Source organism: Drosophila persimilis, unplaced genomic scaffold, assembly GCF_003286085.1.
Source record: "Drosophila persimilis strain 14011-0111.01,24,50 unplaced genomic scaffold, DperRS2 tig00000000-arrow-pilon, whole genome shotgun sequence".
NCBI lineage: Eukaryota > Metazoa > Arthropoda > Insecta > Diptera > Drosophilidae > Drosophila > Drosophila persimilis.
In genome coordinates this window covers 21,248,709-21,275,678 of record NW_020825288.1, presented here as the reverse complement: position 1 = coordinate 21,275,678, position 26,970 = coordinate 21,248,709, and the positions used below count along the sequence as shown (strand labels likewise).

Below are 26,970 nucleotides of genomic sequence, written 5' to 3'. Positions count from 1 at the left end.
AAATATATGTACAAACATGCGACACAACAAGAGTGGCTTTTGTGCAGGTTCTTGTTGGTTTATTTTTGGGTTTCTATGGGGCCTAACATTAGGAAGGTTGCAGCAAACGTGTTTGCCTCTAATTAAAATTAAAAGGCTTCTGAAATGAGAGTTCTTTAAAGTATCTGTATCCTACATCTTTAAGCTGAGGGACAAGCCATAATTAACAAAGAATTGCAATTTGCGATGATCCATTAATTTAGCCAGTCAACTCGTCAGTCAGGCAGCCAGCTAAAAGCGGAAATGCTGAAAAAAGAAGGGAGCACAGCGCACCGCTCATGTGCCACACGAAACACTACAGGCGATGGTGCAACTCAAGAGCGTCACAGCAACAAGTTGAAGCTCCACCTTGATTGCAATTAGCTGCAGCTTTACCCCCAACATTGTTGCTATCCTAATGAAATGAAAACAAAGTTGGGAAAAATTCAACGACGAAAAGAAAAACAGACAAGAAGAAAATGAAGACAGGTTTCGCTTTCCCCATGGCAACATTTAAGGCTGCCACTTGAGGCAACTCGTTGACATGCTGCTGGCTGCTGGCTGCTGGCTGCAGGCTGCTGGCTGCCACACCCACTAAGTGGATGGCTTAAGTTTTGAGCTCTGATTACTTTCAGGAATCAGATATATAAGAATATATGTTTAGCTGATCAGAGCTTTGGCGATAAGAACACTTGATTTAAGAGGTGTGAAGGATTTACAGACCATTTAACACCACGAACGCAGGACTCTCAATAAGAATATCAACGTATTCATGTGATTTTGATGGCCATATTCAATTGGCACTTGTTAGGGGTCTGTCTAGCAGTCTCCCCTCCTGGTTTTATCTCTGTGAAAAACCAATTGCTTTAAGTAAAAGCGGTCCCTTGTTCCTCCCCCTCGATGATGCACGCACAAATGCACACCACACCCCAAAATAAGTCCAAACATTGGGGAACTGCTGCGCTGCTGTTTCCTTTCTCCCCCGACAATAATAATGCGAAATAAAGTAAATGCTGCTCACAAATTTCCAATTGAACGTAATTGTTGGAAGGGGGTGTGTCTGGATGTATCTAAGGGAATGCTCTTAACACTTTTGCTTTTGGAAAATGGCTAAACCAATGGGGAATACCAGTACTGCGTTCGTTTCCTTCTTGGAATGTCTTGAGGAACTTTCAAGCGGGCACGCTGGTCCCACAACAAATTAAAATTAATGCAGACTTCGTGGAGACACCAGCAGAGGAGGGGCAGAGGCAGATACTGGAACACCAGCTGCTGCAGTTGAAAGTGGCCGAGTCATAAATTATTCAAGACACTTGTCAGCCACAACTGGACCCCGGCATCAGAGTCCCAGCCAGAGAGATAGCCGAACGATTTCAGCAACATATGTCTCTGAAATGGACCTCAATCTTCATCCAAAGTGGATATATATGTAATATAGCTGTTCCTCAATTTTGGTTACAAATTTAAGCCACATGCTGTTTAGTTTCAGCCTTGACCTTGTCCAGAGGCCGGCCTGCCACAAATTTTATAATCTTCATAAATTTTGCACGACTCATTGAACTTGGATTATCGGATACCAGCCAGCAGTCCAGCCAGTCCAGCCGCAGTGGTAGTGGTGGCTTCCTTTTGTATCTGTCATTGAATGGTATTTGGGGTGTATTTGCTTTTTCTTTATGGCGCCTTTTTTAGGTTTTGGTAATTAAATTTGTCATAAGGCTCAGTTGGCAATCGGTTGCGGGTCAAGAGTCATAAAAACTGACGCCCAAAAGTAGGCAACGCATAAAAGAGCAATCCCTCTGACAAAGTTTCACCAACATTTGCCTTGCTCTCTCTCTCTCTCTCTCTCTCTTAACTTTCTCTTTCGCCAAAGCTTTTTGGCCCAAAGCTCATTTACCATAATTTTGTTGAATCCAAAAGCTTCATTTGGGGCTATTTTGTGCCTCTGATTCTGCTTCTGGTTGTTAATGATGCGTTAAATTTAAATGGCCATAACAATTAACGATAATTGCTTTTCAAGTTATTGTCTATAATACTGTTTAGAGTTTTGTGGAAGAATTACACAATAAATTTGCATAGTTATGAATGTCATTCGGCTAACAGTAATTTCAGCCTTTCCCCAATCCTTTTTGTACCCATTTTTGGTGCACTTAATCGAGCATCCTTTTGCCTTTGGAGTCGGTTGGACTTTTTGTGGTACTTGTTGCCATTTTATTCATTTTTATTACAGTTTCAGGGAGTTTCCCAAGGGTGGGTCGAATCACTGCCAACAGGTAATACAAACAATAGCTCTCTGCCAAACAAGGAATTACATTACAATGCCATCGAAAGTCCGAAACAATATGAATGGAAACGAAAAACTGGCAACCCAAAACGAGTTTTACTCTTAAAATTTCGACTTTTTGTTTGGGGGCAGGCATTTATGAAACATTTTTCCCCCAAACTTTGGCTTTGGCCTTTTCAATTCGATTCAATTGCAATTCTCTAGGCTACCAGCAGCCCACGCTGCGTATACGTAACACAATAAATTTTCAAAGTACCGAAAACACACACACATAAAGGAGTTCCGCACGTGGAGCTGCGTGTGAGGGGAAGCGGCAGCGTCAAAGGTTAGTTTACGGGTATACCTCCCACCTATAGCTGCGACCCTGCAGATTCCCCCATTCAAAACACAATAAATATTGCAAGTGGGCGTCGAATATCCCAGCCCTGTCTCTCTGTCTGTCTATCGGATTGGTCGGTCGAATCGGTTGAGTTTGTTTGCGTGCTTTCCCCCGTTCGATATCAACAAGAAATTCAAATAAATGCAGACTCGTAGTCTTAGTCGTGGGCCCACGCTTTAAAAGCTTTCAAATACAATAATTTATTTCATTCCACAATGGAAGGACGGAAGAAAAGGGGGATTGAAGTGGCTGCGAGGATAGGGGAGGAGTATTGGTTGCAGCGTATGTGGGGATGCCTCCATTGATATCGCATCGCATGTGTGTGTGTACATGCATTGATGTGTTAATTGCCGTAGCTGCAAGGAGGCCAAGGAAACGCGGCTATAAGATAAACCAGGGTTGTCAGCACTACTAAAGATATGAATCCTTTTACTTTTGAATTACATTGTTATCCAGTTGGCTTTTTTCATCAATTTATACCTTAGATAAACCAGAGATTGTCAGCCCCTCTGCATCCATAAATCTTCCAAAATTTTCAATTACTTTATAGTAAGAATGTCCTCGATTTAATAGTTTCCAAATGTAACAGTTTCTATCCAGCTAATACATATAGAAAATTCTTTTTTCTTGCTGCAGAATGTGGACAGCCCTAGGGCGCAATTTCCGTTGCATCACATTCCATCCCACCACCATGCCTGCTAATAATTCTTACACATTTTGTGTGTAAAAGTATCTTCCTTTTTTCTTATTTTTTTTATTTCGCCTGCCTGCTTGCTCTGCTCGCCTGAAACAATGCATTTTATCTTGGGCTCTTACACATTTTATTTTTTACTCTTTTCCATTCAGCTTTGACATAAGAACGCACACACACACACCCACCCATACATATCTATACACATTGTAGCAGAGGCTGAGACGCTTACACATTAGGGTGAACCCAAGTAGAAATTTTCCTGCGAAATAGATATCCGAATGGAGCTTATATTTAATGAGCAATAAATTGGGAATGAAAGATATGGCTATAAACAAAATTCGTTGCGCCTGAAAATGATATACAGAGATTAAAGAGATACAGGATACAAGAGACAAGACCTTTAGAGTCCTACAAAATGTTAGTTATTTGCCAAAAAAGTCTTTACTTTTAGGCACACCCCAAAAGAAGACAACTTATACGAGTGGAGCACCCCCCGGGTAGCCCCTTTATTGCCTGGCACTGCTAAAAAATGCAAGCCAGAATGCATGTATACTCTAGATACTATACTAGAATACAACTAAATACTTAATTTTGCTCTTTGCCGTTGCCTTTGCCTTTGATTCTTTTAATTTTCCATAGAGTGGTGCGGAGCAGTGTGTGGCGGGAGGGCCAGACTAGAACGAACGGCTATGCTGTTGTCTGGCAGTTCTTACGGCCTACGCACACACGGCAACACACATACACACACACACACATGTGTGGGAGGCGCTGTATGGGTGTGAGTGTGGCTGTCTGGCTGCCTGGAAGACAGCTGTTTTGGAGCAATAGGTTCGATGCCAGTGTTCATTGCAGTGCAGTGGCAGTGGCAGCAGAATAAGTCGGTCTTTCAACGTCAGCGGACGCGGCGCATCGTTGTTTTCCCCCGATTTGGTTGTTTTTCTTGCCTCTTGTGTTACAGTGTGGCAGAGAATCGCTCATCTCATACGCAGCGTGGCGCCGATCCTCCAGTATATCGCTCATACGCCGCGTGACCCAATAGTGATCTCGCCGCGGCTAGGCGGAAGCGAAATTGTTTTCTGATTGAAACGTAAATAAGCAACGCCAGCCAAAACAAATATGGCCACGGGTCCCAGAGGAATCGCCGCCGTTTATCATTGAAAATATGTGTAAAAGTGCAGGCCCGATCCACAGATTGACGCAGGCATCGATGATGACCCAAAAGAATGCAGCCAGCGCCATTGAGGCCTTCATTAAATGCCAAAAATTATATGTATTTTCCATTAGAAGTGAGGCTGCACTAACATTTTAAAAGAATTTCCCAATCGAACTACTATAAACATTTGGTTTTAAATTACCTTAAAATATATTTCGAAAGTAAATTGAGGGAAAGCAGACCATCAGTATGGGGACTGTTGACAAGCGGCCATTAAGTGCACAGTGGTTGTGGATCGATGGAAAATAAAACGAAAATTTGTGTATAGTGCTCTCAAGCAGTCTATCTATCCAAGAGTTCACTGATCAAACGATTCTTCTTTCAAAGATTCAATGATCTGCCTGATTTTTTGTTCTCCACATTAAATTTGTACGAGTTTCATTCATGTTTAGTCAGATGTTTTAAATACACCTGCTCTGGTATAAACAAGCAATCGGCAATTGGAACAACTCAAGCAATTAAAGAAAATTAAGACATAAAAGATCAAATTAAGAAAAACATATACATACGAATATAATCGTCGAGCTGTAGAGCAAAGCTCTCCCCCGAAAATGCATTCAAAATATTTTCAGAATACTTAAATTCTTGTTTGACACATTTTTGACATAATGCCTTTCGATGTGCGACAGTTTCAGTGCTTAATGAATGATTTATTGTGTGATTTTTCTGTTCCATTTTTTTTCTGATATATTTGGGTGGCATAATAGGCATAACTGTAGATTCTATAAATATTATTCCACATGTAAATATGTACGTAGGTGCTATTTCCTCTATATTTCCTTTGAATTTCCATCGAATTTCTATTTGGCCAATGCTAATGTATGTATAAATCGCAGAATACCCCCGAAGGGCAGACAGGTAATATTTATCTGTCTGAATCACCTTCGGCCGCCAACCAGCCAGCCATCCCATGGTTCTCCAGTGCTTTGCCACATTCAATACGCACACGAACTGTATCTGCCGACATGTCTAATAGGAAATTGGCCAGAAGCGGCTCGGCTAACAATCCCTCGTGCCTTCTTGCCCCCCCTCCCTCCCCTCCCACTGAGTAATACTAGAATGCTGGGGCCTGTATAAAATAAACAGAGGAAGGTACAATAAATTGAGGCAAACTTATACACATGTACCGATATGGTATCGTATCGTATTGATGTGTCTGTGGGAGAACCACAAAAGTACAAGAAAATACAAATATCGAACACAATGGAAACAATAATGTGCGAAACGATTGGAAAATGCGCCACGCCACAGTCGCCGGACTCTGTGTCTCCGTGTCCGTGTACGGCTGCGAGTACAATCCATACGTATGGTCAGCGTCTGGGGTTCGCGTCTCCGGTCAGAAGCAGCCGGTTAGCCAGAGGGCTCACAACGAGTCGCAATCGTGGATAAATCGATGGACATTATCGCAAAGCTATCGACAGTTTTGAGTCTGGCGATTCTTTTTATTTTTTATTTTTGTGAAGTAACACCAACTCATATTTGAAGTACATTTTACCACAGCTGTGAGAGTGTTACCAATTCTGTACGAAATCTTTCATAATTTGCGATCTATTCTGTAGTCTGTGCGGAGCAGACCAGAGGGCGGCAGGCAAGCCCTGTAGCTGTAGCTGTTGACAAGTGTTAAAGTGCAATGTGCTAATTATGTCACACAGGGCGTATGCGTATGCGTGTTGTTGAAAGCAAATCGTGAAGTGAAAGCCAAAGCCAAAGCCAAAGCAAAAGGCATAAGGGAAGAACAAGCGGAAAAGAGCTAAACGTCCATTCAATACTTGTTGCTGGGAATCGAATTATTGCCCAGTGTGGATGGAATGAGCAAACAAATGTCAACTGCCAATGCCCTGAAGGTGTAAAAAAAATGTGAAAAAAATAAAGAAAAGCGAAACAAAGCGAAAGGAAAAACGGTATGCAAAATGAAGTGTCAACGATTTGAGATGAAATCATTATCAATTGCTGGGCCGTCGCCGTCTGCCCAAATGTGATTTATTCCTCCGATACATGAGTATCCGTGTGTGTGCCGCCAGTGGCAGTGTTTGTTCTAGTGTTTGTAGTGTGCGTGTCGACAACAAAGGGAAATAATGTCATGCATTGGCTCGACGGCATTTCTTTGGATGACAATTTAATTAGCGGACGCGCCAGCGGCAGCAACGGCGAAAACAGCGACAGCAATCAGCGGAAATCAACGCCGTCGAGCTCATCGCCCACCAAAGCAAGTAGGTTGCACCTATACCAAAGTATGTACACCTCACTCACACAGATACACCCACATGGATACATAGATACACAATTACAACCACACACTGAAGGCTTTCTCAGTGTGGCCAAGCTTTAATTCGTTGGCGTGTGAGAGCCACCCGAGCGTGTTTATTTGGCTTAGAGCAAGGGCTGGGTTGGCGAAAGCGCGGGTTTGAGGTACACACATACGCAAACAATCTATCTGAAATCTACATATATCCACAGGGAAAGCTATCAGCTAACTATCCACAGGCAAAGCTATCTGCCAACCACATCCACAGAGAAAGCTAGTTTCTATCTATTATCACAGGAAATGTAAATTTGATGTTGGGTTCAGATCAGATCAGGAAGGTGTCTCCAAATGTCAAAGAAATTAAATTAGGGTAGAGTTGTTATTCACAATTCCAGATTACAAAAATCAGTCAGTTTCAATCAGAAATTTCACTTTTTACCACATAGTTGTAGCTTTTTGCCGGCCTGAACTAACTGCTTATTACCACTTTGATCAGGAATGATCAGAAATATAGCTTCATCTATTGAAATTTCGCTACTATTCATATCTAAAACAAACGAAAAATTTAAATAGAAACTCATTAGAAAATAATTCATAGTAGAAACAAGCAGCAAATGGACTCTCACCAATGGCTACACCTGTTTTTCATGCCACATCAGACATACACGAGATGATTTCTCTGCCTCATAAATGTATACCAAAAATATATCAGCCTTATCGGAATATTTATTTCAATTACGCCATAATATGTACTTGAAAACGATTTTCCCCGATTTGCGATTGATTTTTGCTGCTCGGCAAATGAATTTCCAGCCAAAAATTGTGTCTTTGGCAGCCAGCAGCAATGGGAAAAAAGATTGGTTTGGTATTGAATTTTAATTGGGAAACACATTATTTCAGATTTTGCCCCCTGCGTGTGTGTGTGTGTGTGTTTATCTTTGTGCTGCTCATAATTCAGTATCAATTATTAAAAACATATTCATCATTTAGACCGAGCAATTAGCAGCGAATGGAACTCTCATTTGAGCATCATTCGCATTTGGGGGTTTTATGCGGCTGCGGCTCATTGAACTTGTTGGGAAAATATTTCTCATGTCGAACTTTACGATTTGCCATGCCAATTTTTCATTGGGAAGGCAATTAAATTGGTCCCGCTTCCGTTACCTTGATCGTTCATCGATCATCGCCCGCTCGGCGGCCAGGAATTGATGCCAATTGATCTGAATTTTCCCGACCCATTTCGGGGGGCCTTCAATTAGCACAGCCGCGAAACGGAGATCGATTTTATTTTGGAAATAATTCACAGAATCAACAAAATGGCAAAGTGTTTTGGCTCCGCTGTAAATCTGAGGCATATGGCAATTTGATTTGTAATTTATTGTTTACAGAATCTTGTACGTTTCCATTTCCATCTTCATTCCGTTCGTGTCGATGTGGCACAGACGTCCAAACAACGTTACAACTTGTGGCAGGCAGGCAGGGTACAAAAATAGACACGGATCTCTCACCTTTTTGGAATGATGACTGCAGATGACCCAGAAAAGCAGAAAAGCGACGGGGAAAACTAATTTAGTTGTGATTCTGACACAATTAATAGAAATACATAAATGTCTGCGTGCGTGCGGAAATTCACTCCGGAAATCAGTGGAGGAATTTGTATGTTTATTAAAATTGCTGGAAATATATATTGGTGGGAAATTCCTTTTCCTCTTCGGGTTTCAATTAAAGAGTCCAACAGGTCTTTAAGTCTGTTTATTTATTTGATACCATTTAATGCGTTGAAGCTTCGAATAAGATCCATAAAATTTAAGACATTTTTAACCCCCCAAATTGAAATGGGAATCTCTATCACCCTTTTGGAGCCACACACCACGTTTCGGCCTGGTTATTATTCCTCATATGTTGGACATTAAAAACTTTAACTGCAGCCAGTTTCCATCAAAGGCTGTGCCCCGCATTATGGTGTATTTATGAAATCGTCTATACGCATAGAGACGAAAGATCCTCTGCTTTGTGTGGCATAAAAAAGAGGCAGAGACCCGAGACCCGAGCCGAGCAGGACGCACACTGCCCCATAATAGAACCATAAACTGCAACAGGCGGCAGGCAGCAAAAAATAGACAGAAACTTGCTCATTTTGCTTGTTTGTTCAAGAGTTTGCCTGTGTGCCGTGCATTCGGTTTTGCTTGTTGCCTCAGCCTCACGCAACTTTTATTCCATCTCTCTCTATCTCTCTCTGTGTCTACCTCTCCCTCTCTTTCTCTTTCTATTTCTTTTTCGCTTTCTATGCTTTTTGGAATCGTCTAGCCGCTGAGGAAGATGGAGTAGAACGGCAGGCACAGTGTTGATGTTTAATATGCGGACAAGCAGATTAGTCGTAGAATTAGGGATGTTATGGGGGTTTTTATGGATCTGCTTTCTATTATTAGATGGAACTTTCATTGAAGATTAAACTGTGGGAGTCAATGGTGGTATTTTCACTGCAGATTAACCCATATGTGGTGAACCCTTTGGTTTCATATAAATATAGAAAAGTTAATACACTTTTCAGGTGTTCAGGCAAAAAATTCAAAATTTCTTTTCCAAAGATCACTCCGTAGAGTATTTATACTTTCTAAACAACCCAGAAAAAATTCCCATGGCCTTTCATTTCTATAAACTCAATCAATCTGTTATTTCTTTTGAGGAAACTATTCAACAAACATTTCCGTTCTTCAGGCGTATATTTACTTTACCCACTGTGTGCAGACGGTTTAGCAGCTCAAACACACACATTCCGACAGTTTATTGGCATGCCGTATGCCGCACACCACCGGGTCCGCTCGAATGCACCCTACCCCCTGCCACACTAGTCTATGAGGCATGCCTCAAACACACACAAGTAGACAGAGGCGAGCGGCGGCACACGCATAAAAGAAACAACAAATAAAATGGTTGTACGCAAAATATTTAACACGAAAACACACAGAACCGAACCCACTGCCGGAGCCAAGTGGTTGCAGTTCCCAGTCGCGTGCCTCGCAGGCCACAACGTATCCCGTAACCGTTCCGCCCCGAAAGATAGAGAGAGAGTGTATCCCATAGATCGCATTGTATCTGCATAGATCAGCAGGAGAGCTTTGTTGCGCTGATGATCATCCGTGTGTGGGCGTCGGGGTCGTAGTATCCATATCTGCTCCAGATATTTACCCATTATAATCGTACCTGACGGGTCTCGCTAATGGAAGAATGTGCTCAAGTGATCCATAAATTGGATTGATATTTTCATTGTGCGGTTGTTTAATTGTCCGCAGACATAAATTTCGCTTGGATATAGCATTTCGTACAAATTACAAGAATTCTTTATGAGTTCTTACTATTATGATACTGAGTAAGTGTTTATAAGTAAAAGATGTACATATATTCGATCCTACGATTGTTTATACGGTTCAAATGTTTTCGTAGAATCAATATATAGAAGAAATATTTGAGGATTATTACGTGTAGTACCTTTGTTTAAGATCTCGACAGGTTTATCTGCGTTCTGTTAGGCATATTTCGCATAACTTCTGTTTAAGATTGGTTGAGCGTATCTGGCTTCCATCAGAATCGTTTCTTCTCGAATTTTTAATGTACATTCCACCTTGATAAATGGCATAAATTAGCAAAGTATTCCATTATGTTTGGGGTCGGGTGGGTCCTGTGTGTGTGCCAGTTATGTAATCGTGAAAGAAAATCCTTTTGCTGGCAAGCTTTTCAATGCTACACACAAGAGAAAAGAAGAAAAGTCCCCAAAGGGGCCTGGGAAGGCTGGGCTTGCCGTTGCCTCTCAAGAAGCGGGGCTGATTCTGTAACACATGTAAATATTAATGAAGGATGACAATGTGTACTTGACAACTTAATCGATAAATCAATTGCCTTTGCCAGAAGATAATGTCTTTACTTTACCCCTTTTGAATAAAAATGTACGAGTATGTGTGTCCATGTGTATGTCTGGGCTTTTGTTGGAGATTGGTGCGTGTGTAGCATACATTCAGGCCCCCTTGGGGCATTGTGTAACCAACAACCCAGACAGTGTCGGTCGGCCATAAAGAACGGAATGTCATTGAACATCTAGATATTAAGCCACACATCAACATCAAGCTGGCTGATACTCGTACATATTTTAATACTTGAAGGTGCCACAAATCGAAACCAAGATGTTGCCTGCATTTGGCCGCGATTAATCCAGATGTAAACTGCCATTGGCCCTCGTTTGTTTGGGGTTTATTTGGGGTCTACGGGGGAGGTTGGTTTCCAATGCGCTTACACACTCTGCTCTTCTCCAAATAAACACGCTCTCAACTATTTGTAAACAAAAATCGAAATGAAAAGTAACAAAAACGAAAAAGAAAAATCCAAAACAAATTGTAGGAAAAACACACACAGAAAAACCAAAATCAAATAAGCAACAAAAAATAATTTTCCATTTTCATTATTATGATTTTGTTGTTGTTGTTCTTGCCCCTTTATCCATTCCATATTTTTCCCGTATTTTTCTGTGTTTTTTTTTGTTTTGTTTTGTGTACGGTGCGGCGCGTTCTTTTTGTTTTGTTTTTTACTTTATGTGTCTTTTGTTTTTTGTTTGTTGGTTTTTCTTTCACATGTCGGAAAACTAATGCACGACTATGCTCCGAGAACGAAGACGTCATGCACACTTTAAGCTAAACACCAGGTAAACCAAACCAGAAACAAACTCATTTACTTAGCCATAAGCTACTTTAGCTGTATAATTAAGTTAAGATCCCCTCAAAATAGAGAACGAGAGAGTTCTCCGATCTGTATAAGAGATCAAAAGCTTGTGGCGATAGCTTTCGGTGAGAGCTGATCGTAAGGATCATGCGCAGATCTCTTATAATCATTATGGGGTTTGCAGCTTTTAAGATCAGTGAGTGCTTTCCGATCAATAGATTTCTGGAAAAGTATATACATAGATGGATCAACCATAGATGGCGTTGTCTAAGAGATCGAAAAACTATCTTCAATGCTAGATGGATTCCATATTTGATTACATTTTTCATACGACACAACTTTTCTCTAACAAAACTCCTTTAAATAGCTTTCCATTTAAGTTATTATTTGGATAGTCTTTAGATGGATTAGAAGTGTCCATCCATATGTCATAACCCACGAATTTCTCTTTCTCCTCCACTTAAACACTTAATCTTTTCTTAATTTCGTACAAATTCCTTCAATTGCCCCCAAACAATTTCTTAAGAAAACAACTACTATCTCAAGGCGAAGAGAAAAGATGAAAATATTATCGCCTAAGATTAAACTGTCGCCGTCACATTTATGTCAAAATAAACAATAGATACAGCGGCGTGGAATGACAGGCGGCGATTAGCTTTGATACAAATTGGCACGGGATGGCAAAAGGTGTCCGGCTCCTTTAAATTATATTTATGCCCCCGCCAGCTCTACGTTATCCCTAGCTAATTTCTCTAATTGGCTGATAAATAACGCCGATTCACGGGCATTTTTCATAAGCGAATTATAAAAAATTATTATTTATTAGACGTGATGGCCTCCCCGTGAACTTTACATAATGAATACTCGTACAGAAGCAGAGGAAAACTAGCCAAATGAGTAGAAATTATTTTTAAAATGTTGTGTGATGACAAATACATGTATACGCAAGATTTGATGGGATCCACGATGGTGTGGGTGGCAGCTATAGTTTTTATTTAGGCCGCCAATGTCGCGACACATTTAACAAGGAGACGGAGACGGAGAGAGTCAGTGTCAGTGTCAGAGAGGGATCCAATTTATTTCATTCGGATCTCAATAAAAGAGCTGTTAATTTAATTGGAAATGCGGTTATTGTTAATTTACTCCATCATCTGCTGCTTACCAAATATATAAATTAATTTCCCCTGTACTCAGCTTTTACAGCAGCTGTCAACCCACAAAAGCCCCAACCAGAACCCCAACCAGAATCCAACATGGAATGCGATTAAAGGCTTGATTAATTTCAATTTATTTCCTATGCTATCACTATAATCATGCTTCGACCTGCAAAACCCTTTAATTTGAATAATGCAAACGGAAATAAATATTCGAGTAAATAAAGTCAATTTACTCGAGTCTCCTGCAGGAAAAAACCACCAGTCTAATTAGCTTGGTAATTGATTGTATAAGCACTGACATTTTTTAAGCTTAAATATCGCTGACAAGAAGAAAAACAATAAATATTTGAGCAATTTTAATAATTTTTGTCACTTAATTGAAATTTTCATAATTAATAGTAGAAGAATTTTCGGGGTTTTACCTTCGAAATCGGGAAATTGGCAGAAGCTTTTTGTTCCAGCTGACGTTGAGAGACTACTACTACGTCAGAGAGTTTTCAGTGCTGATGCTTGAGCAGGCTATTTTTGAATACCCTTTATAAGGAAATGATAGTTATATGATACCTCTGATCCTCTTCGATTGGATGTTGGTTTTCGATATCTTGATGGATCTCTAAAGCTATTACAGGCCTTAAAATATCGCATTGTTCCTCGTAGATACCTCTTTCTTTCTGGGCATCAGAAAACAGAGATTTCCATTGCAAGATGATGCTTCCCTACCTCATTCGATTCTCTTTCTTAAACCAAGAGCATCCAAAGTTCGTTGTCCTTTGGGGCAGGTATTTTTGCTCTTTTTCTCTCTCTGTCTCTTTTCTCGTCAGATTTCTTTTTGTTAATCTTATAAACGAATGCTCCGTGGCACAGCATGCGTACATTTCATTGAGAACGATGATTTGTTGTTCTTTCGATTTACTCGTTCGCATTTGCTTTATGAAACATTTTCTATTCTTTTTGTGTTTTATGGTTTTTATGTTCGTTTTTCATTTTTCTTTTAATTTTAATAAAAATTGAAGCAGACAAAGCTTGTTGCTCTTGGCGGCGGCGGCAGTGGCAAAGCCAATGGTTCAATGCCAGTCGCAGTCGTAGCCGTCGGCGTTTTGTTGTTCTAGTCGCGTTCTTTTTTGGCCAAAACTGATCTCGCCCAACTGTCAGTTTTCGGTACAGAGTCGACTCGTGCGGTTTTGCTGCGGTGAAATTGAATTTTGTTCAACACAGTTCACATTTTGTCACGCTGTTCACGAGTTTCTACAGCGAAAATTATAATTAATTATTGAAATTCAAGTTAAGACAGTGAATACGAGTATGTTGTGCCAGTGAAATTCGTCACAGCTCACAGATGATTGCATAAACTTTTGGGTAAAACCCACAGCAAAGTGTGACCATTGATTGCATTGCTACATAAACTGATTGGATAAATGAAAGGTGCTAAACAAGCAAAAACTCACTATGAAAGAAGTCGGAAGACCAACAAACGTTCGGAAAAGTCCGCCAAGTAAGCAAAACTCTTACTTTCCCTTTGGATATCCCTGGCTTGGCTCTTTCCCTTTTTGGCCAATGCCGTTTGCCACATGCACTTTATTTTTGGAAACGGACATCTGGCTCTTGATAAATATTAAAAGTCATTATAAGTTCTCTTCTAATATCTATACACTTCAGTGGTCGTTAAACAAACAATATTCGCTGCTGGCCAGCGGAACTAAAAATAATTCCAATTTGTTTATCATCGAATCGTGTACAATCCGGGGGTACGGGTTCGGGTAGGGGTACATTGTCCAAGTTGATTTTACACTACAAAGTACACAGAATCATCAGATGGAATGTTTATTCCAAGCGTATATAGCCACACGATCTTTAGATATATGTTTTTGCGAGTGAGTGTGTGTAGACATCAATAAAACTGCCAAAAGATTGCTTTGCTATCGATCATCAGTCTATCGATCCGATTGTTTGGTCTGCTCTGCTTCCGTGGGAGAAACGTGCTGACGCCCAGCGCTGCGCCGCTCTTCTTTGTGTATACAAGTGTATATTGGGAAAATCGAAAAATAGAATCCAGAAATCAGGGATGGAACGTGTTGAAGATCATCAGAGGAACCACCGGAATATGAACTTGTAAAAGATGTGCTGGAATCAATAAAACATTTAATGAAATATATCATCATATAGTAAATATGGGATTTTAACCATACATAGAATAAATATGAAACTACTTCCAAGTACTGATTTTTTATTAATTTTTTCTTAAAAATGTGCTCCATTTTTAAACTTTAGGTTCTCTATAATGCACTCTAAAATTCGTACATACATTTATAAATGTAAACAATTTTATATGTTATTCTACCCGGAGAGAAACATTGCCAACATCCATTCCCGCTGAAAATATATTAGCATACATATTTAAATCGATTCTCAGGGTTTTTTTTCTCCGGGTGTAATAAATCAATAAATCATAGTCGGCGCCGAGGAAATATTTAGATCGCACCTAAAAGAATACTACGAATTATTCGCTTAGTGTTTTTAAAGAGAACTTATGAACACAAATCAAAAGAGAAAACATAAATCTTCCAAAGAGAATATCTCTCTGTGATGATCTGAAAAATATTCCAAACTCTTTTCCAATCAGTAGCCAAAATAAATGACACTTGGCTAAGTTAAGCATGACTACCAAAATATTCGAATACCAAAAGCACTCTTGTCATTTCTTAAATATGGGAAAATGTTTTTTAGATCTACGCATTCCACAAATCTTAGGGGAGACATCCTACCAGACAACAAGCTATACAAACATGGGGTATAAATATATTTATGTTTTTTTCTGAATATTTGTTTTGGAATGGTGGGATATGCCATGGCTCTGAGAGCTGAGATCGGCGAAGCGATCGGCAGTTTGTCAAAAATTCCCAGTGCAGACGGGCTGGCAGTGAGTGTCACATCGCTTCGGAATAAAAAGCGTAAGTTATGGAAAGCCTGAAAAGAATCCCCTTTTTTATGGCTCATTTGGGATTTCAATAGATCTGTTAATCTGCTTAATTTGATTTGCAGAATTAAGTATTTGCGCAGTGCCAAGTGATAGGAAACTTTGGAATACTCTTCTCAGATCACTTCACTCTATTTATTTGCATAAGAAATTCAGGTTAAATTTTCCCTTATGCCAGCAGCCGTTGGATCGTAATCATTGGATAAATCAATTTATTTATGCTCTGTTGTTGTAATTTATTGCTTTGCTTTGGTTATTTTCCTTTCCTTAGCACCAAATCGGTGATATGTATATTTATATTTATTTTCCTACATCGTCGGTGCTTTTTTTCCTACGTTTTTTTATTATTATTTATTTATATGCGGCGAGTGTTGAAAGGCCGTGCGCCATATAGCCGAAGCGAACGGCTAACAATTGGTTCCAATGCTGGACCTAAAATCCGGTTCAGTTGACTTACAGCAGTCGTTGAAGACAGAACAGACCAAATATATTTCGAGATCTAGGACGAGTTTTGATTTGTACGGATCATAGGAAAAGATAGGCATGTTGGTTGGCTACCGTTCGCCCTGGCAACCGCTCACCAATCGAAGGTCCGGTCTTACTCGTAGTTTTAGTTGTACATAGATCTATAGGTCTCTGTCTGTTAATGTTTAAGCAAATTATCTAATGCATGTTCGAACTTTACAGATTGGACAGAAAGTCATCGCGGGGCATGATATACGAGAATGAGGAGCTCAGGTTGCGCACCATCAACATAAATGCCGAAGTTGAACGAGGTAAATGACGGGCTCTCAGGCGATCAAAGTCGGCCTAAGTTTACGGCCATAAAAGTGTATTTTTTTTCGTGTGTTCAAGTATTAAACAACAGGAAATCAAATAATCGTTTAATAAATAGCGAAAATGCTGAAAACAACCAATTAAAAACACATTAGACGGTGGCAAACGAAAACCAAAATAATCCCAACCAAATATATCTATATAAAAATCATTCTCTCCTCCCACATACTCGTATGTCTATCCATCTATATAGACATATGCGTATGTTCTCCGCGTCTATTCATAAAAAAAAATAATGATTTTCATTGCCAAAACAGAAGATAAGCGATTGTAAATAATGCGATTTGAGGTGTCAAAAAGGCCTGACAGCTCTGCATGATTGCCACGTGCTTTACCAAGTTCCCCTGCTTTGGTTTGGCCACCTTCCATTGGTAGTATTGCTGTTGATGTTGGTTAATGGTTTTCCTGATTTTCCAGGGCAATCGGACATCAAGCGCCTGCGGCGTGAGAATGAGCAATTGCGTCGCGAGATCTGGACACTGCGGGACGAGTGTGATAGGCTGAACAAACGCTTCAAGGCGAAGCTAAATGAACATGAATTTGGCGGCTGTCGGGGCAGTGGAGGCAGTGGCGGCACCTGCCACGCGTACAGGTGTAGTGGCGAAGGCGGACGAGGCAGCGGTGGTTGTGATGTAAACAGTGATGTAAGTAGAATAGAAGCTAAATTGTTCTGTATTATGTGTTTGCCAGATCAGAATTTGCTTATATCTGATCTGTACGAGAGTCATTAAAAAGCATATCAACAGATCACTACATAAATAATCACTTAAAAATGTCTTAGTTCTCGTCTACATCCAAAGGGAAATGTATATTCGGTCCAATATTCTTTTGAATTTCGATAGTTGCACTTCCTACTTAGATAGCTATAAGAAGTATCGATTGATCTTTAATGCTTATCGGAATCAGCTGTTTCTCTTTACACCCGGAAAACGTGCAAAAATTATTCGTGATTTAAAATAGTTTGCAAATCAGTCCCCAATTGTATTCCGATCCAAAGTTTGTGGCTCTTTATTTGTGACGTCTATTTAATTCCTTCTTCCCACCAAAAACAGGACTCTGACTCTTGTGATACCTGTCGCGGGGCAGACGATGGTCATTGCAGCGACGATTGCTGCCAGGAGGGTGGTTCCTGTGCCCCTCTCAAGCCGCCACTGCCGCCAGAGGTGCCCGCAACGTCATCATCATCAAAGAATGAGGATTCCTCGCTCAAGGCAGAGCAGCAGCAGCAGCAGCAGCCCATGCACTTCGATCACCTATCGGTGGTGTCTGAGGAGACGCTGAGCAATCCAGAGATGCTGCAACAGTTCCAACAGCAAGAACATCGAATGCTTTGCACACCGGATTTGAATGGATCGCAGAGCACGCTGCCCAGTTTAATGGGACCACTGACACCCCTGACGCCCATTGAGCTGGTGGCTAATCAGATGAATGACCTGCACGCCTCAGTGCCACCATTGTCGTACTTTGAGAACATACTGTCGCAGCACATGGGAAATCCGAATTCAGGTGAGCGGAGAACCTTTTATCTTGAGTTGAATCTGTTATCCATTTCTAACTCTTCATAGCCCTGACACCCACGCCCGAGCTGGGGAGCAGTTCGAGCACCACCACTGGCAAGACCATGCGCCACACCAATGGCTGGGACTACAATCTCCAGTCGCCCTTCACGCACCGAAAATATTCCAATCATACATCGCCTTCCCGCTCGCCACCGCCACCGGCTATGATGACAACCTTTGTGCCAACATCCACACAGCAGACGATGCCAAAAATCGCCCTGAATGCTCCACATCTGCCAGAGAGCCAGGGGGACATCGAGACGGTGGCCATCACTACGAATGCAACGCAACAAGCGCTCAACAGTCCGAAGCATTTCTTTGCCCCGCTCAAGCCGCGTCTCAGGCTCAACACGAAGCTCGCGAACCAGGGTCAGTGCCAGGGGCAGTTGCCAGATTCCCTGCCGCCAGGATCGCCGCCACCGCCGCTACGTGATCCTCCGGATATATTCGTGAACAATGCTCTGGCATCGCCGTACCAGAGACGAGTCTCGCCACAAGTAAGTCCGCGTCGCCATCGCGCCCACTCGCATTGCCATGCCCACCAGCATCCGCGCCAGCACCCAAGCCAGCGGCACGACCAGGACCACGACCACGACCACAACCAGGAGCAAGAGGGGGTGCCACAGCATCCCCATCACTGTGCCCTGCACCGAGCCGTGGTCGATGTGGCCGCTGCCGTTGGCTTGGGCTTTGGCCCCGCTGCCAATGCCAGTCCCAGAGACAAGGCTCGGCCGCATCCGGGCTCCAGCGTGCTGGACATCTACACGGCTGCCCTTGCAAATGCAGCGGTAGCCCGTTGCGCGCCACTACCTATGCCCAACTCTGCTGCGGAGCCCATCTATGCGACCGCACAAAAGCCCTGCCAGAGCACCTGCATCTCGGCCACAGCCCTGACCAAGCCCGTGATGACCATCACCACGAACACAACCAAGACCACAACTTCCCCTATGAGATTGCCAGCGAAAGTATCGAAGGTCCAAGCGAAACGGGAGACCGTTAGTCAGGTGAGGGGTCGATCTTCTGACCAGCAGTCGATCATCCTCCTGTCATAGTCCTCTCCTTTCATCAGATCCAGTCATCAGATCAGTTTAGCTGTATTAAAATGGCATTCTTCATTATCTTATGCTTTCGATGTCTATAATTTATAGGATTTTTAGACCACCTAATCGATGTTCATGTCCCCCAAAACTATTTTCGTACCACATTTGAATATGATTCTCATGTTTTCCTCTCAAAATATATTCTATTTCTATACTAGACTGCTTAATTTCTAATCAAAATCAATTCTTAGATCCAATTAACAAACAAAAGTTGTAAACAATTTTGGAAAATGTAGGAAAAAGAATCAAATCAAGATTTGTTTTTTGTATCTTTATTTAAATGAAGGGATCTGGGATGTATATTAATTATAGTTCCCTCATCCCATAAATGTTTAGAAATAGAAGTCCAAGGAATAAGTATTCAAACCTTTTACATATATTAATGTGTAGATCTCTAAATAAATACGTAATTCCTTAACTAGATGTTCCCCCACGGCATTGAAACCTTTTAGAACCTTTAAACCAATCGCTTGAAATCGCTTTAGAAAAAGACAAATCATATTATTTTGGATTTCTAATGAGTTTACTCTCCCCCACAGACGGATTCGGTAAACCTGGAATCAATACTAAACGACATTGAGACTATTTCGGAGGACATCTTAGCCATTCAGCTAGAAAAAAGCAAGTCGCGGGACAACCTGAGTCATCGCCAGGATAACGACAAGGCGAAGAAGCCATATCGCTCCGAGATGAATCTGTATCTGCAGTACGACGGCACAAATCCAACCATTTCTCCTGCCACAGCCACCGCCACCACGGAGAGCCAATCGGGAGGTGCGGGACTGACCACAACGGCAACCTCCAGTGGGGATTCGGGGAACAGTGGGAACAGCAAGCTGATGCGACGCACTCGCTCCCTGGAGAGGGAGCACACCGACAGCCCTGCCCCTCACATACCCGATCCGATGGCACCGTTTCCCGACAAATGCACGTATCTGGGATTCGAGCAGATCAATCAGGCGGCAGCTGGACCGCAACAATCCCCGAATGGACAGCGTCCGCCCATCAGTGCCAAGCCGAGTATAGCGGCCAAGCCGCCGCCTCCATTGCCGCCGGCACGAAGGCCACAGATGCCCACAGAGCCGCCGCCTCCGCCACCGACATCTGTCAGTGGCATGTCGCCGAACAAGAGTCATCTGTACAAGACCCTGGCCACGGCAGCGGCCAAGCGGGCCATTTTTCGATCGTCTCCTTCACAATTAACGCGCTCGCTGGATGTGGATCTGCCAGGAACTGAGGCGGAGACAGCGGCAGAGCAGGCGGCACAGACAGAGGTAAGAGGACTCCTTCGATTCCTTCTGCCAAATTAAGATTCCCATACCCTTTCCAGGCTGATGAGCTGGCGCGGAGGAAGGCACGTCGCGTCTCCATATTGTGCGGCTCTGGACAAGCGCCCGAGGATGCTGTCGCCCCAGTAACCACAGCACCCATGGCCACTGCCAGTTGTGTGGACCTGCCCACCGCAGTGCTCACACCTCCCAGCATTAAGGCCTTCAAGATTAGTCACAGCACACCGTCCTCGCCACATTCCTCTCGCCGGCGCACCAACAGCAATACAATGGCAGTGCCAGGCCATCCAGAGGTGACGGCCACTACCTCGGCGCCGCCCAGCACCAGTCACCATCATCACCATCGCAAGGAGGGCAGCGATCCGGCGCCAATGACGACAGCGACTGTCAGTCGGACGAAATGCTCGCGTCGTCACTCGGAGGGCACTGTCCATACGGTGCATAGAAATAGTGGTGCCAGCGGAGGAGGAGCAGGAGGGGGAGGACACCATCATCATCACAACCACCATCATCCGCATAGCGGCATGGCGATTAGCAACAATCCGCACCACAGCCACCATTCCCACCAGGATAGCAACCACGAGACGGCCACCTCGTTATCCGATCGAAACTCGAACAGTTTTGCCTCCTCGCGAGAGTCCTCCACGAGTTTCAGCATGCGCTCCACTCGCAGGAAGATCTCGATAAGCTCTCACACGGGTGGCAAGATACCCTGGTGTGGCTGCTGGGGCAACGGTTGCCTCTAGATGGCGAGGAGGGGAGGAGTGGTTTCAGCTGCCGTCCACGAATGTACATTTATAGATCTTCATAAAGCCAAGCGCATATCCGTGTTTCTATATGTTTTTAGATAGGTTAGAATATAGAAAATCAAACTTTGCTTTTAGACAAATTTCCGTTCGGTGCAGTACAAAATGTCAGCAGTTCGAAAACAGTTTTCATTCAAGAAAATGTAAAAAGTTCAAGAAACCGAAATTTGTTGTACATACTTATATTTTGTTAGAATCGATTTAGTTGTAGTATTTAACATTCATGTAAATTCTATAAATGTATAAAGGAAAGCAGTTAATAATTGTTGCTCAATTTGGAGAGAATACAAATCAGAAATATATTATAGAAAAAAAAGAAAAACCAGATTATTTTTAAAACTGCAGAAGAACATTAATCTATTTGAATTTGTCCGGTGTATTCTAATAACATAGTTGTTTTCGAATTTGAAGTTTTAGGAATTTTATCCAACCAATTTCTACACATATAAGGGTTAACTGGAAAAATACACATAGGTAGGTGGAGGTAACACACCCTCGCACATTTGGCCATGAGGGGCATTGAAATTCTCTCCTGTAGTTTCGCTTCAAATTAAATTTTTTATGTGGCAACTTTTTATAACAAATTTCATTTCACGCTTGTTGGCCACCTCTAAAGTTCCACTCAACGAATAGAACTGGTCTTTAAATGGGAAAAGAGACAGAGAGAGAGAGAGAGGGTGGGGAAAAGAGAAAGAGCAAAGCCGCAATAGTAGGTGAAAAGGACACCGAGACCGTGGCAGGAAACACTGCAGAAACAGAAACAGCAACAGCAAGTTGGGGAAAATAGTACTGGTACCGTAACGTAACTGGGAAACTGCAACTGAAATTGCGCAACAAGCGAAAATATACAATATGCAAATTAGCCGCAAATTAAGGTGTAAAAATGCATGACACACAAAACGCCTCTAGGATATATGCAGGAAACAAATTAAATTTTACCCCCAGTGCCAGTGCCAGTGCCAGTGCCAGTACCAGTACCAGTGCAAATTGCGGCTGCTGCCATGCCATGGAAGGTGTGAAAGGGGTACTAGGGTCTCTCCAAATGGTTGGGAAAATAAAAAGTCAACAAGAGAGAAAAAGGGCCACTGCAGTGCGCCAGAGAAAATGTAACCCAAAACTGAGAGGCAGCCAAGGACCAATCCACAGTTTATTTTATTTCTCACCATCACAGGAGAACGGAGACTCGACATCCTCCTTCAACACAGAGAAAAGCGACCACTGAAGCACTTGGACTCCATTACTGAAAGACTGGGACTGGGAACTGGGAACTCCATCACTGGCCAGCTGCCAATCAATTGGTTGGCACTTTACTCCGTTTTAGAAATAACTGAATTTATGGCATCTTCTCCGTTTAATTGATTGGCTGCCAAGCTCTACCAGATTGCCGCGAGTTTCGTTTTATTGCATTGTGTTTATCTACGGAGGACTTTTCGCCCTGGGGCTTCTCGGTCTGTTTCTCCTTGGCTTTGTTCCCGTGGCCATTGACTGGCTGCCAGATGCACACTCATCTGTGTTTCTGTTTCTGCTTCTGTCTCTGGCAGGGACATGAGAAATCAATTTGTAATCATTATGAGTCCGTTTATTTGCCAATGAAACCAAGTGGCAGCGCATGAGGGCAATCAGCGTTCGAGAGCTCGAGTGGCGCACATAAACTCTTAGAGGCAAAGCTAAAAATACAAATTATACTTTTTCAGACAAAGAAATTATAAGCTCAAAATTATGACAAAAAAGAAAGAACAATGACAAAAAAATTACATGCCCCGGGTGAGGCTCGAACTCACGACCTTAAGATTATGAGACTTACGCGCTGCCTACTGCGCCACCGAGGCCTTGGATACGTCCAAGAATAAGATGTGCTTTTGAATTGAACCTGCAATTTCTCAGGTATTTTAAAGAATTAATCTTAACGAGGAATGGTCTAAATGTGGACCATGCGATCTATTTGTAGGTGAGATAGAGATAACCTTACACCTGATATGATGTGACATACGTTAGTTTATTCTTAATCGGTGATTATTCCATCTTTACATTCAGAATTTTTTCTAACTTTTTATAATAGAATTTCTGAAGTTCCTTGGAATATTAAAGAAAAAGCAGCAATCATCAAATTTCTAATAGATTCTTCCTCCTGAGTGTGTGGATTTGAATATATTATTCGGAGTACAAGCATTATTTTCTTAACTTACTTAATTTTCTTTGGTATCTATAAAATATGAGGGAGAATTTCAGTCAGAAATGTACATACGTTTTCCACAGTAAAACGATCTACATATTATAAATTGCTTTTCCTCGGAAGAACACTCCCCAAATATTTGTGGCCACGTTCAGGAAAACTTTTCTCTAATCAAATCTATATCAAACGATGCATTTCAAAGACTCTTCTCAGACAATTTGCCCCTGGCTGTTCGCCTAATGATTTATACACCCCACCATACCCGCGATGTATATGTTATTTTATGGCTTTTGTTTCGTTCTGTATTGCTGTTGTATTTCTTTTATGAACGTGTGCCGCCGTGGCATGGCGCCTTCAATGAGCCGTGTCTGCACATATTTCTCAATCATAGCGAGACTTTTCAGACAATGCCATACAAGTATGCATATATCTCTATATATACACGGGTTTTTATGACGCTTGTTCGTGGGAGGGGTTGAGGGAACGGAGTGGAGCGACTGTCTACGGCTTTTATTATCATAAATTCTGTCGCTAAAACCCCATCCCATCCGTGGCAACCATACGAATGGGAAAGAGCTCCTTTGTTTTGACGTATTAACAATTTGTCATGCGAAATTAAGCAGAAGCATAAAAATCAATGCATAGTAACTAATTAGTTGGTGGCTAAGGCAACTGCTCCTCTTCGCTCCATCTACGGCTGCTGATTACTCTGTTGCAACAGCTGCTGCAGGGGCATGGGCATTGGCATGCCACCTCTTCCAGCAGTTCTGCGGGCTCGTACTCCTTTTGTTTGCCCGCATTAACTGAGTGGACAGGACATCCCAGCGCGGAGAGCAGATGTGTGCTCTGGGAGCTGCTAAATATTGCAAGTAGCAACTGATGATATCCCCTGGTGACACTCACACACATGAAAAGAGGCGGGAGACAGGAGCAGCTGCTGGTGCAACACACTCTCTTTTTTTTCTGTTCCTGGTCTTTTGAGCCAAACACTCACTTTGATCATTTTTCATTTTCCCGGACGACACATGGGTTCTCCGAAGGCCCCTTCCCCAGAGCCAGAGCCCAGAACCAGAGTTGTCTGCAGCTGCTGAGGATTCCTGCAAGGAGACGTGGACGGGTTTCCTGTATGACGGGGAGTGTGTATGTGTCTCGGTGACATTGTTGGACTTGCGTGATATTTTTATTAAGAAATATATCAAATGCACATAATGCACACACATTCCATTCTGCCTGCCATATATAACCCTGGGGCTCAGACAGACAACGGGAGCGGAGCTGTTCGTTCTGCCGTTGGCCAAATGACACTTTATTATTTTCATTGTTAAGCGCTGGGGGGTTATATTAAATTAAAGCTCAAACATAGGATGATTGAGCAGGACACCATCTATCGTAGCGTTCTTATTCTCTCTCTCTCTCTCTCTCTCTCTCTCTCGAACAACTCTTCTTTACTGTGAAATTCGAATTTCAAATTGCAAATTTATTCATACGCGTCGCGCGGTTCACGTCAACCGTCAACGTTAAGTGACCTTTCGAATGCCTCCTAACCAGGAGGCGGTAGAGACCTGACCTAACCTGGCCACAGAAATGCGCCTGTGTTTCCAGTCAGGCGAATCCTGGGAACACACAGAAAATTTGCATAATCGCGTGAAGCTTATTTGTAAAATAAAGAAAATGCCAGAAATTACATTTAACATTGAGGGGGCGCTTTGGCGCTCTGGCACTTCGTGAAACGTCCTGGGTCAACGCGCACAGGATGTGTGCGCTAAGCCACCGTCTGAGCCAGGTTAAAAGCATTTCTGAATAATTTGCATTTAACATGCGCGACATGAAAGCCAAATAAACAATTGCCCGCCAGGCCCTCGAGAGCAGAGCTCCTCTTCCACCGACTCTTTCGGTTGAGTGGCAATTTGTCAAGCTGCTAACTGGCCCCTGCAAAATTTTCGGCCTGTTTCCTTTTTGGTTTATGCTGATTTGTTGCACTCCATTTTTCATTTGACTAAATGCTGCAAATGATGCGATTTGATATGCAGAAAATGTGAATGGGAAAGAGCTGACTGACTTTACAGGTCAGTCACCAGTGCTCTCTCACCAGTGTCCATGGACTCAGTGTTCTTCTCTGACTCAACTCAACCCCAATTGCAATGTCCATCGAGAGCGTATACTTAATCTGACTGCTAGCCCCAATAACTTTCACTCGGCTGTTAGCCATGAGTTATGGACGATACGAAATTAACATAATTTAGTTATGAACAGGACACTGTCTATCCCCTAGACCAAATAAATTGTAAAACTTTCGCCAAAACTAAAAGTATAGCAAGAAAATGTATTGTTCGGCCACAGCTGAAAGTCAATAAGCCAAGAGGGGGAAAACTTTTGATCATCAATATCTATCTATATATATCTAACAACATATATCGTTTTTTTTTTGGGTCCAGGCGATAGAGAATAGGGCATAAATTTGATTAATATTAATGCCGCTCGCTGTACAGGGACATGCAATATCAATAAACCCAATGGCAGACTCCTTTTTATGATTTATTGTGTTTCGGTCAGTGGACCTGGCCGTGGACCGTAGCGCAATTTCACCTTGGCTGCCATCATTCTCGTGCTCCATTAAATCTTTGGCGACACATCCAATGAGCCCCATAACGTGTGCCCTAATACCTTTTTTTTGCCTTGCTCCTACCCCCTGTCCTGTCTAATATCCTTTGTTTATAAATGTTCTAATGGAGGGCAAATTATTATTTTTTCCTTTTTTTCTTCGTTCTTCGTTCGGTGTTTGTGCATGTCGGCGCTGCTTCCTTGACGCTGTTCGAGTGATAAATTGATTGGACTATACATAGGGATACAGGATACTCTCAAACATACACATACATTCAACCAGGAAGGACATTCATATCGGCGGTCAGGCGTAGTACACTCCGCTGTCAACCCTGACTGTAAGTGTGTGTGTGTGTGTGTGCCTGGCTCTTTGGCCAATTTATGGTTAAGGTTAGTGGTCAAAGGATAATAGTCACACACTGTTCACAGCTCTACAGCAGGTCACCCCACACTCTGCTGAGCCCCTGTTGACCCGCTGGAATTGTTTGCTTAAGATCAAATGGCCTGGGCATTGGGTCCTTGTTTACAGGCATCTCCAACATACCATCCACCATTCCAAAGAGGAGCAAGAAATACTCCAAAGTATTATCTTAAAGGGGGAGAAAAACTTCAAGGCGACAAAATACATTCAAATATATTGTGAATACATTCTGTTCCAGCTATCCTTTCAGGGAGGGAGAGCTATTTCAAGATGGTTAAGCAGACAGGGTATTCCTCGTTTCGTTGGAGGACTGTATTTTGTGTCTTCTCGGTTCGTTTTTGTGGAGGCACCCCCGGTAAATTATAATAAATGTCATTGTACTTACCCAATGCCACATTGGGATTTAATTTATGGTGTGAAACTTTGCCGGCTGAGAATATACACATATTTTTGTTGTGCACTAAGGTAGATATAGATATAGCCCAGGACATTTGTCCCACATAAATTACTAGG

The 26,970-nt window shown here is 42.3% G+C and overlaps 1 protein-coding gene, 1 long non-coding RNA gene and 1 other non-coding gene across 6 annotated transcripts; 2 read left to right on the top strand and 1 right to left on the bottom strand.

Moving 5' to 3' along the window:
- The first annotated feature begins 4,272 nt into the window (after nucleotides 1-4,272).
- LOC6592032 (serine/arginine repetitive matrix protein 1) lies at nucleotides 4,273-21,526 on the top strand. Of its 4 annotated transcripts, XM_026995389.1 has the most exons (9): nucleotides 4,273-4,459; nucleotides 6,238-6,795; nucleotides 11,487-11,523; nucleotides 16,359-16,447; nucleotides 16,926-17,152; nucleotides 17,561-18,014; nucleotides 18,074-19,071; nucleotides 19,707-20,441; nucleotides 20,498-21,526. In XM_026995389.1, the coding sequence occupies exons 2-9, from the start codon at nucleotides 6,666-6,668 to the stop codon at nucleotides 21,200-21,202; spliced, it is 3,375 nt and encodes a 1,124-aa protein (XP_026851190.1). In that variant the 5' UTR covers nucleotides 4,273-4,459; nucleotides 6,238-6,665; the 3' UTR covers nucleotides 21,203-21,526. The 4 variants fall into 4 exon arrangements, with proteins under 4 accessions (XP_026851190.1, XP_026851191.1, XP_026851192.1 ...); XM_026995390.1 differs by lacking the exon at nucleotides 4,273-4,459 and having other exon boundaries at nucleotides 6,002-6,795; XM_026995391.1 differs by lacking the exons at nucleotides 4,273-4,459; nucleotides 6,238-6,795; nucleotides 11,487-11,523 and adding an exon at nucleotides 14,016-14,189.
- A 704-nt stretch (nucleotides 21,527-22,230) lies between these two features.
- On the top strand, nucleotides 22,231-22,652 carry LOC113567454. The gene is made up of 2 exons (XR_003409449.1): nucleotides 22,231-22,368; nucleotides 22,434-22,652. It is a non-coding gene; the product is annotated as an uncharacterized LOC113567454 (long non-coding RNA).
- Nucleotides 22,653-23,018: 366 nt separating this feature from the next.
- Trnam-cau lies at nucleotides 23,019-23,091 on the bottom strand. The gene has a single exon. It is a non-coding gene; the product is annotated as a tRNA-Met (tRNA).
- Between the last annotated feature and the right edge of the window lie 3,879 nt (nucleotides 23,092-26,970).